The sequence below is a fragment of the Nannospalax galili genome, unplaced genomic scaffold (assembly GCF_000622305.1).
Source record: "Nannospalax galili isolate Female #2095 unplaced genomic scaffold, S.galili_v1.0 scaffold371, whole genome shotgun sequence".
NCBI classification, from domain to species: domain Eukaryota; kingdom Metazoa; phylum Chordata; class Mammalia; order Rodentia; family Spalacidae; genus Nannospalax; species Nannospalax galili.
In genome coordinates, this window is record NW_008331606.1 from 6,084,018 (window position 1) to 6,094,571 (window position 10,554).

The 10,554-nt window shown below is 38.7% G+C and overlaps 1 protein-coding gene across 6 annotated transcripts in view; it reads left to right on the forward strand.

Moving 5' to 3' along the window:
- Phf6 (PHD finger protein 6) overlaps positions 1-8,772 on the forward strand; it is a 58,829-nt gene extending 50,057 nt beyond the window's left edge. For 4 of the 6 annotated variants that reach the window (XM_008826758.2, XM_008826754.3, XM_029560453.1 and 1 more), the window contains 2 exons: positions 5,393-5,522; positions 5,849-8,772. In XM_008826758.2, the coding sequence (XP_008824980.1) occupies positions 5,393-5,522 (130 nt within the window). In that variant the 3' untranslated portion in view covers positions 5,849-8,772. The remainder of the gene's footprint in view (positions 1-5,392; positions 5,523-5,848) is intronic. The other 2 variants (XM_008826756.3, XM_008826757.3) reach the window with 2 other exon arrangements.
- Positions 8,773-10,554: the final 1,782 nt, after the last annotated feature.

A 10,554-nucleotide genomic window follows, 5' to 3' on the forward strand; every position in this document is an offset into this window, starting at 1 on the left:
CACATGCTTAACAGTGGTACCAAACCATTAAAGAATAACAAACTGTAGTCTTGTCTCATTTTTTATCTATTGATCGATCAATCGTTGATAGATTTATAGCTAGCTAAATAGATCGCGCGTGTGTGTGTGTGTGTGTGTGTGTGTGTGTGTGTGTGTGTATCAGACCCAGCTCTGCAGTTTGATGTTTAAAATCAGGAAATATGTGTTCATGTGATCTTTTGTAAATTAATAAAGAACAATCATAATCCTCACCTTCACGGTGGATATGAAAATCCAGTTGATAACATTCAGTGTCAGTTTCTGAAACTTAAGAGTAGCATATCAAGGGAACATTTCATCAGCTAGAAATCTTAATAAGGTGCCCAGAAGAAACGAACAGTTTATAAAGTGCTGAAGAAAAAGAGCAATGGTCCTGATTCAGGGTTGAGCCTCAGAATCAACGGGGTTCGACTGGGTCTTCTTTGAAAATGTCCATTCATATGCCCAACCACAGAGATTTCAATTCAGTAGGTCTGGATTGAGGGACAAACCACATAGTTTGATGACTCTTCAGGTGATTCTCATGTTCCTCCCAAACAAAGCTATTAGACTGAATCACTTTCATTGAGATTAAGAACAAGACGAGGGTGCCAGCTACCAACCTTGCCTTTTGCATGCTTTGAAGTTACGGGTAAGCTTCTGCATCAAGAAAAGAAAGAAGGGCTGTGGTGTAGCTCCATGGAGTGCCTATCCAGAACATTCAAGAGGGCTGGAGTTCCTGTCCCAGCACCACAGAAAGAAGAAAAGTGTGGAATAAATCGAATGATTAGTGCTTGTTATTGCTATCATTGTCTGCAAAGTAAACACAGGAATCAAGTTGGAACTTACTAAAATTAATAAAAGCACAGTAGGGTTGCAAAGTATGAGATGACTTTTACAAGGTAATTCCAGTAATAACTGGTTAGAAATGTAAAGGAACCGGATGTGGCTGCACAGGTCTTTGCTCCCAGCACTTGGGAGGCAGAGGCAGATGGAGCTCTGAGTTCAAGGCCAGCCTGGTCTACATAGCGAGTTCCAGGACAGCTGGGGCTACAGGGAGACCCTGTCTCAAAAAGACCAAAAATTTTTAAAAAGAAAGAAATGTTTAGTATCCCCTTTCCCTGCACCCCGCACTAGAAGTGAACTTGTTCCAACTTTAAAAACAATTGCATTTTACAAATCACTTAGGTGAATGCTGAAATATAGTATGGTCCTCAGTAGAATGAATCAGCATTGAAAGATACCTTTTCTGGCCAAACCTAGAAATACAATCTCAATCAAATCCAAAAATGTTAACAATTTTATCTAAATAGTAATCACAGCATAATTTTCCATTTGTAATGGTTTGGTTTTTTCTCATGTAACAGGGAAAAATAGCTTAAACAAAATAAAAGGCAGACAGGAAAGAAGTCAGATGTGAGAGGCAGTTTGTTAGACTCTGTTTTCTACTTGTTATATCTGAGACACATTTTCGGTGACACTTAACAATGCTACATCTCTTTTAGTGGTTGCATGGGATTCTGTTGAATAGGTGTATCAGTTTTATTGGCTCCTGTTTTAGCCATTTAGATGATTTTACTTTTTAGATGTCAGAAAAATGTTTGAGGGCTGGGGATGGAGCCGAGCACGCATGAAGCTCTGAGTTTGATCACTAGCATGGTGTAAAACCAGGTGTGTAGAACTTGGGACATGGAGGCAGAAAGATCAAGTTCAGGGTCAGCTTAAGCTACATGAGAACATGTTATCTCAAAGGAAAAAAAAGAAAAGAAAATCTTATTTCAGTGGCCATCCCTAAACAAATAAAAATAGTTGGACTTAGATCCATGATAATTTATTTGTACTTTTCACAATGAAATTGACTTTTTTTTTTTTTTGAGACACGGTCTCCGTGTAGCCCCAGCTTGCCTGGAACTTATGTGTAGACCAGGCTACAGTCTCACAGAGGTCCACATGCTTCTGCCTCTGAGTACCGGAGGTGTGTGCTAGCACACTTGCCTTGAGCGAGACTCTGTGTATGTATGTGTGTGTGTGTGTGTGTGTGTGTGTGTGTCTTTTTTGAGACAGGGTCTCCCCGTAGCCTCAACAGGTCTGGTACTTGCTATGTAGACCAGGTTGGCCTCAATCTCACATAGATCCACCTGCCTGTACCTCCTGAATCCTGGGACTAAAGGCACATGCCACCTACCCAGCTTAGACTTTTTTCTTTTTGAGATGGGGTGTCCTTGTAGCCTCAGGTGGCCTGGAACTCACTATGTCGACCAGGCTGGCCTCCATTTCACAGAGATTCATATGCCTCTGCCTCCAGAGTGATGGGAGAAATGGACTTCTTAAATCTCCCTACAATGTAGGTTGCAGATAGATTATTGAATCCAAATGAGTGTCTACATGCAAATATCTTACAGAGAGAGACAAATCAATGAAAATGCAAGATGTTTCTGAATGAAGTGGTACCCCTAACACCTACATATGGCTTTCCTTCCTTAGCCATTTCTGAGTCCTGACTGTTTGTAAGTAAAAGGGCAAGAGAACCTGGGCATGGTGGCACATGCCTATAATCCCAGCACTGGGGAAATCACATGCACACTTCCCTAACCACCTCTGTCAGTACTGGTAACTGGTATCCACAAGACTCATTTCTGGTTTAAAAGAGAAAGGGATATTGTTTCATTGCTTCTGTGAAAAGTTCTAGCTAGGTTTGGTGGTACTCATCTGTAATCCCACTATGCTAGAGACTGAGGCAGGAAGATGGCATAGCTTTGAGGCTAGACTGAACTACACAGTGAGTTCCAGGCCTGCCTTAGTTATATAATGAGATGCTGTCTAAAAAAAAAAAAGAAAAGAAAAAATAGTAAAATAAACGATAAACAAGAAACCACAGAGATTGAATTCAGTTATTACAGTATCCCAATTGCATTCTTACCTTGAATGCTTCTCAAATGTTTGATTTCTAAGTCATCTCATGACAAATGGATTCCTATATAATTTCTTACTACTGACCACAAGAGGGCACTGTTCTATCTGGTGTACAGTTGTCCTAAAACAAGGTTCAGTTCAGTCCACCATTTTCTCTAGTTACTGTATACTAACTGTATAAAGGGGTTTCATTACAGCGTGCGTGTAATATTACTTTGATCATATTATATCTCCTCCCCTTTTCCCTTTTCATTCCCCATCCTTTTAAAATATTATTTTTATTTTATGTGAATTTGTGTATTGCCTGTATGTAGGTAAGTGCACCATGTCATGCAGTGCCCACGGAGGTCAGAAGAGGCTGTCGGATCCCCTGGAACTGGAGTTACAGGCAGTCGTTAGCTGGCATGTGGGTGCTGGGATTCGAACCCGGGTCTTCTGCAAGAACAACCAGTGTTCTTAACCACTGAGCCATCTCTCCAGCCCCTCATCCCCATTCTTAATAGTCCCCTCATAAGTGTCATGTTCTCCCCCTGCCCCCAGGTTTCATAAACTTGTCTTTGTGAAACTGATCTTACTTAACAGGATGCTCTCCACTTTCATCTGTTTCCTTGCACTGATATAATCACATTTTTTATGGCTGAGCAAAGCTCAATTGTGTGCATATACCACGTTTTCTTTTTACACTTATTTATTTAGTTACTTATTTGGTTATTTATTTATTGGAGTACCAAGGATTAAACCTAGAGCCTTGCTCATGCTAGTCAAGCACTGAGCAATATCCCCAGCTCTTTTTTCATTTTTAAGCCAGGGTCTACTAAGTTGCCCAGGCACAATGTCAAAGCGGTGACTCCAGTGACTACTTGCTGTTTTAAAGGAAGACCAGCATTAATGCTGGCGAATTCTGCCTTGGCAAATGCCACGTCAACCACATGGTATGAGTTTAGCCTCAGTGATAGTGGGACAGCTGGAAATGACATGCTTGCTGAAGTAGGCGGGATCAGTTGCAAAGTGTCCTGATTGATAAACCAAAGTTGAACCTGAAGCTAAGCAAACTCAGATTTTGCTCCAAGTGTATATGAAATGGGGCCAGAAAGAACCAAATAAAACCATACTAGAGAAATTCACAGTATGTTGCAGTTGACAAGCTGTCTGGTCTGATCCCATGTGAACAGGTCAGTGTCCTGAGATGCAAAGGAATTGTAGGGAAGAATTTAGCTGAAGAGAGACATAGCCAAATGCAACATGGGGAAACTGTTAGAAGATTCATGAAGATACTCTAGCGGCGGCAAGGAAGCTCATGATACAGAGGCATTGGAAGAGCTTGAGGAAAACTGTTTCATGAAATACAAGCAGAGTAGCAATGTATATATCTTTTTTCATTTATTTGTGTGTGTGTGTGTGTGTGTGTGTAGAGGTCAGAAGACAGCTTACAGGAGTGTGGGTCCTGGAGATCAAAGTCAGGCTGTTGAGCTTGATGGTGGAGAGATGGCTCAGTGGTAAGAGCACTCACTCCCTGCTCTTCCAGAGGATCTGAGTTGGGTTCCCAGCCCCCATGCATGGAGGCTTACAACTGCCTATGACTCCAGATTCCAGGGATCTAATGCCCTTTTCTGGCCTGTGCAGGCACCTGCACACATGTAGCATATATACAGAGATATACACATGAATAAAAGAAACAAATCTTTTTTTTTTTTTTACTTTTATGTGTGCAAGTGTTTTCCCTGAATGTGTTTAAGTGTATCATGACATGCAGTGCCTGCAGAAACTAGAAGAGGGCATGGATCCCCTGGAAGTGGAGTTACAAGGTGGTTGTTAGCCACCATGTGAATGCTGGGAACCAAACTCAGGTTCTCTGCATAAGCATCAGGTGAGTGCTCTTAACTGCTGATCCATCTCTCTAGCCCCCCAAGAAATAAATCTTTTTCTTAAAAAAGACTTTCTTAAAATGTGATTGTGGATTATGTATATGGAACAAATTTCTAGCATTTAATTATTTCATCTGTTTACCTGAAATTTGACTATTTAATTTGAAACAGGGTCTCACTATGTAGACCAGGCTGTCTTAGAACACACAGAGCTCTGCCTGTCTCTGGGATTAAAGACAAATGCTTCCATGTCTGGCTAAGAATTTTTTATTACATATATTTTATCTATTTGTGCATGTGTATGTGTGGGGGCAAATGTGTGGCATGGTATGTGTGTGGAAGTCAGAGAACAGCTTGCACGAGTCAGTTGTCTCCTTCCATCATGTGAGTCTCAGGGACGTAACTTAAATCATCAGGCTTGTCAGCAGGCATCTTTACCCACTGTGGCATTTCACCTAATTGGGAGTATTTTTTAAGTGTGAATGAGGAAACCTATATTTTATATGAACACCAACCTCATCTGCTAATGATGACATAATTATCTTCTCATCGGCAGTGACAAAGGATCTTGAGATTTTTCTCTTTCATTATTTTAGACTGTATTGTAAAAATCATAGTGGAAATGATGAGCGCGACGAAGAAGATGAAGAACGAGAGAGTAAAAGCCGGGGAAAAGTAGAGCTTGATCAGCAGCAGCTCAGTCAGCAGCAGCTTAATGGAAACTAGGTATGGAAGTTGATTTTAGGAGACCTGTTGTCAGAATACAGTGCACTTGTGAACATCTGAAGGGACATGCAGCAAGATTTGTTAATCCTATTGTGGTTAATTAGGAGCATGTTACTGGAATGCTGAGGATTATATAGGCTTGCAAAATTGTGTTTGTTCTTTCTTTAGCTGATTAATTTGTAACCATAAAAACAAGCTATCTACTTTATCAGTAAATATAGTTAAAATGTGGAATGGATAAGATGTACTCTATCCTCAATAATGTTATATTGATTATATTCACCTTAAGCATCATATTTTACATTTTTTTATCATTTTTTAAACAGGTTCATGGGACAGAGTTAGAAAGCTGAGAATGAATAAGACATCCATAACTACTATACTTTTTTCACTGTTTTCTAAAATCAAAAAGGGTTTGTAACTTTTTACTGCCCAGCTCTTAGACCCTTTATTGAACTGCCTAAAAACATCTTGTTTGTTTTCTGAGCCTTCACTAGACAGCCGAATTTGACATGTTGATATTACATAGTTTGCAGTTTCTGGGAAGCAATCGAAACACTATTTACTCTGTGTATAGTGTCAGCAGTTAAAGCAGGCATTGGAATGAAGTAAATGATATTTCTGGACTGAACAAAGCTCTGCTGTTTAGAGTGTTTTAAGTTTGTTTAGTGGATCCATGCTCAAGGGAAATCTAAGCAATTTTGTCTTTACAATGCAAACAGCCAGTAATTTATGGATTTTTTTTCTTTCACGTTCAAGCAATGAAGGCTAGAAATGAAGAGAACCTCATTTTTGTCTTGGCTTTGATAGCACATGTTAAAAAGTCTTTCAGGAAGTGTGCTCAGGTTCTGCTTTGGTTCCTGTGTTCACTGAGCAGCTGGTGATTAGAAGCTATGAGCTCCAGTGCTTCTGCCAAAATTCTCTTGACAGTACCGCCTCTTCTCTTTTCCATGTCATACAAAGAGCTTCTGGCAAAATGATGGAATCCAATCAAGATTAAAGTAACATTTGACAACAGCAGATTAAACCTCTTTGAGAGTAAAGGGGTTACCAACACGCTAAGGACTTTAGACATCATGTCTGAAACCCGTTCCTCTCAAGTGCCCTGTTGTGTGGAACACATCGCATATTGGCCCAAAGTTTATAAGGAGGTCTTATGTGTTAACAGTAAAAAACAAACAGTCTTTGCATAAAACAGTATTTATTTTTAATTTTGTGACCACTATTTTAGAAACTTTATTTAATGTTTTCAGTCATTGGTTTGCTTGTATTAACTAGGCTTTTGTGCCCTTCTTTTCTTCTGGTAGGGCATGGTGTTGTTTTCTAATCATTGGAATTGTTTGTGAAAGCCTAAGAACCCAGCATTTTAGAAAGGATTTCCACACTGGCATTCCTAGCTAGTGTATTTTCTTCCACTTACCTGCTGAAGCACATTTATATATTTCTTTATGGCAAAACCAAAAACCTTTAGTTGTGGTCTGCCTAATATTACCATAGCACCTCAGTATGAAGGGTAGGGATTCTGAGTTCTGAATTATTAAACCTACCACAATGAATCAGATTTGAAAATAAGAAATAACATGTTAACTTGACTGTACTGCAATATTCTGCAGCTGGCAGAACAGCATTTTTTTAATGTAACAGGTGGAAAATTACACTGTGCTTATCGACTGAATTTTTTAACTGCCAGTCCCTTAAGATCATGTTTGTCAAGTGTGTACTGACACATTTACTTCAATCAAGGGACTCGATGCTTGCTTTATTTTAACCATCTTTTATTGTTATTTTAGAAGGAAACTAGCTTTAGTAGTGGATTGCCCTGTACATCTTCTCTTTTTGCTCTTAATATGCCATGATGTATATGTGACTGATTTTCAAAATTCATCATGACTTGAAGTGCAAGGACAGATCTCAATGTTTGTTTACCAAGCTATGTGACCTTTCCCAAAGGATCTGTACTTTATTTCCTTATAACAGCTTGAAAAACATTATTTTTTAAATCTTCAAATCACTGTGTCTAGGTCATTTTTACATTGTGTGCCATAGAACTTACCCGTGGAGAAATAGAGCTCCTTCGTTTTTGGACAACTACTGTAATAATTTTTTTAGGAAAAATGGAAGGTGCCAGGGGTAATCATGGCCAGTCAATAATTATATAAAGGACTTCAAATACTATAGATGTCAGTTGATGGGTTTGTTATGTAGTAAATGTTTGACTTTGTGTGGATTTCTTCAACCGTTTCTCTGCTACTAGCAACCAGAAAAGCACTTTACCTTTTGGTTGGTTAGTAAAGTGGCTGACTACCTGTTTTTCTCACTGTGGTGTGATTGGCTAAATAATCGTGCATTTAAAATTGAAATGTAAATTGAAGTCACATGAAAAATCATGTTTAGTTGTAAACTTCCGATGTTTTGATTCTTTATCTGTGTTTTCATCATATGCTGAGTAAAAGTGCCTTACAATGTAAAAATTGTACAGTACTTATGTTCCCAAGTAGCATCTTCATCCTCTGGCTAGTAATTACATTGTGGTATTAATATTTAGATAAATGGACCTCAGCAGTGTATTTACTGTACATCTCTTAAGTCCTTAACTGTAGTTTTAATAAGCATGACATTATTTGATAAGTATATGACATTACATCATTTCCAAAAATACTGCCATTACTGTCTTTAATGCATATTTTAGCCTGAAGTTTTGATGTCTTTTTTTTCTTTCTTTTTTTTTCTTTGTTTTGTTCCTTTTTGTTGTTATTATTACTATTAAACAGTGTAATCTTTGCAAGCGTATATTGAAGATTATTCTGGAGCATTTATTGCCTTACCAGAAATGTTAGTAAGAAATGTTTAGAGTAGAAGGATAGACTTGAGTTTCTATACTTTAATAAGAGCTCTTTCTTCCTGGGGGTGGGGAGGGGGGGTAGTTTCACCTTCATCTCAATTTATTAAAAACCCACAAGTGAAGTAAATTTCATTTCAAGGATCAGCAGTTTTAGAACTCCAGAGAAGTACTTGCTCAGAAGTATGTGCCGCTCAAGCTGTTGACAGAATAACAGGCTCTGTAGATCTGCTATTGAATCAGAATCTATGGACTTGAACAATCGTGGGAATCTCAAATATCTCAAAGCAAAAGCAAAAGCAAAAAAAGTGTCCTAGAATGTTGTTGCTTTTTGAAAAAGCACTGAAGTTAGACCAAGGCACAGTTTTTGTTCAAACAGACATTTAAGTTAATTGTAAAGATACGGAATGCGTCATGGGTCAAAAATCAAACATTCCTCACATGTTATGTATATTTTGTTCCTGTTATATTGGCTTTATTTTCAAAATTGTAGTTTGTAGTATTAGTTTCCTTTTATTGGTATTCTTGAATATACTATTCATTCAATAAATGAGTTACAAATTTCAAATTGTTATGGTTTTGGTGTGAAAGTGTGTGTTGAAGTTTACTTGGTAATAGCAATAGTGTTGTCTTCCCTTTTGTCTTCTCTACTTCACGGTGAAATACCTAGTTAGTCTGTTTAGTTAACTTGGCATTAAACCAATACAGGAGGAGGGCTGGGGAGGCAATTCAGTGGTACAGGCTCACCCATCATACTCTTGGCCTTAAATACAATCCCCTGTACTACAAACACAACCTACCTCAAAAAGCATTTGGATTGCAGGAGTATGGCTAAAAACAAAAGCAAATGAGATTCAGTTCATTGAACATAAAGGTGTTATCATGGGGAGGAATGGAGAGTCACATTCCATCAGGGTCCTTCTGATATGTGCCTCAGATCCCCACATCTTAAATCAAGTCCACTGCCTGCTAGTTGGAAGGTACTTTTGAAAATGAATACATCAGCCAGGCATGGTAGCGTATACCATTAATCCCAGCACTCAGGAGACAAATACAGGCAAATCTCTTGAGTTCAAGGCTAGCTTGGTCTACACAGTGAGACCCTTTCTCAAACAAAACAAAAAGTCAAGGAGTACATATATTTGAAGTATGATAAGAACTGTCATTCAGCTGGATATGGTGGTGCATACCTTTAATCCAAGCACTTGAGAGGCACAAGCAGGCAGATCGAGGCCAACCTGCTCTACATAATGCATTCCAGGCCAGCCAGGGCTACCTAGTAGGGTCTTAAAAAATGCCATTCAAAACTTTGGTGCCAATTTTAAACAGTCTATTTGTAAGGTGTGCCTGCTTCTCCACTTTATAAGAGTGCTGCCAACTGTGTCCCTCCTGTAATCCCACGCTTGGAAGGCTGAGACGGGAGGTTTGCCACCAGTTTAAGGCCAGCCTGTACTACCTAGTGAGTTCCAGGCCAGCCAGGTATACCATGTGAGGCCCTAGCTCAAGAAAAGGTGTTAAAATTATTGAGGAAAAAAGCATCATATGGTACTTTTTTCAACATTCTGTGGGGTTAGATTTTATTGTGAAGCTCAGATAGACTGTATGTGAGAGTGATGTATGAATCATATTTGAGAAACCAGGCCAACACCCCAAATCCAAGTACATCTCATTTCATATGTGTTTCTGACCATGGTGGTTAGTCATTTCTCTTCCTTTTGATTTTTAAAAATATTTTATTCTTAATTTCTGTGTATGAAATGTATTGCCTGCATATATGTAAGTACACATGTGTCATGCAGTGCTTTTGATTTCTGAAAAGTAACAGATCGCTTATTACTGTCTAGTGTTTTCAGGCAGACATGTTTCTTCACACCCAGGGTCATATTGCTACAGTTTGGTTTGTTTGCTGAGGCTATACTGTATATTGAACTCCCATAATCTTTATCTGTTGTGTGATGGCTCTTATCCCCAGTTATGACCATGTCTAACAGCTGGCCAGTTTTATAAAGCAAGAAAGCATCATTTGAACTTCTTTTCAACTGTTTGTTTTGGCCTTGCCTAAATATAGCCTAAGACTAGCCAAAACATGAGCTTTTGACTCATATACTAAGAATTATTTTTTCATTTAGTGATTTCAAGCAACTTCAATTTAGTAATGTCTGCACGTCTGAAAAGATATTATTGGGAGAAATA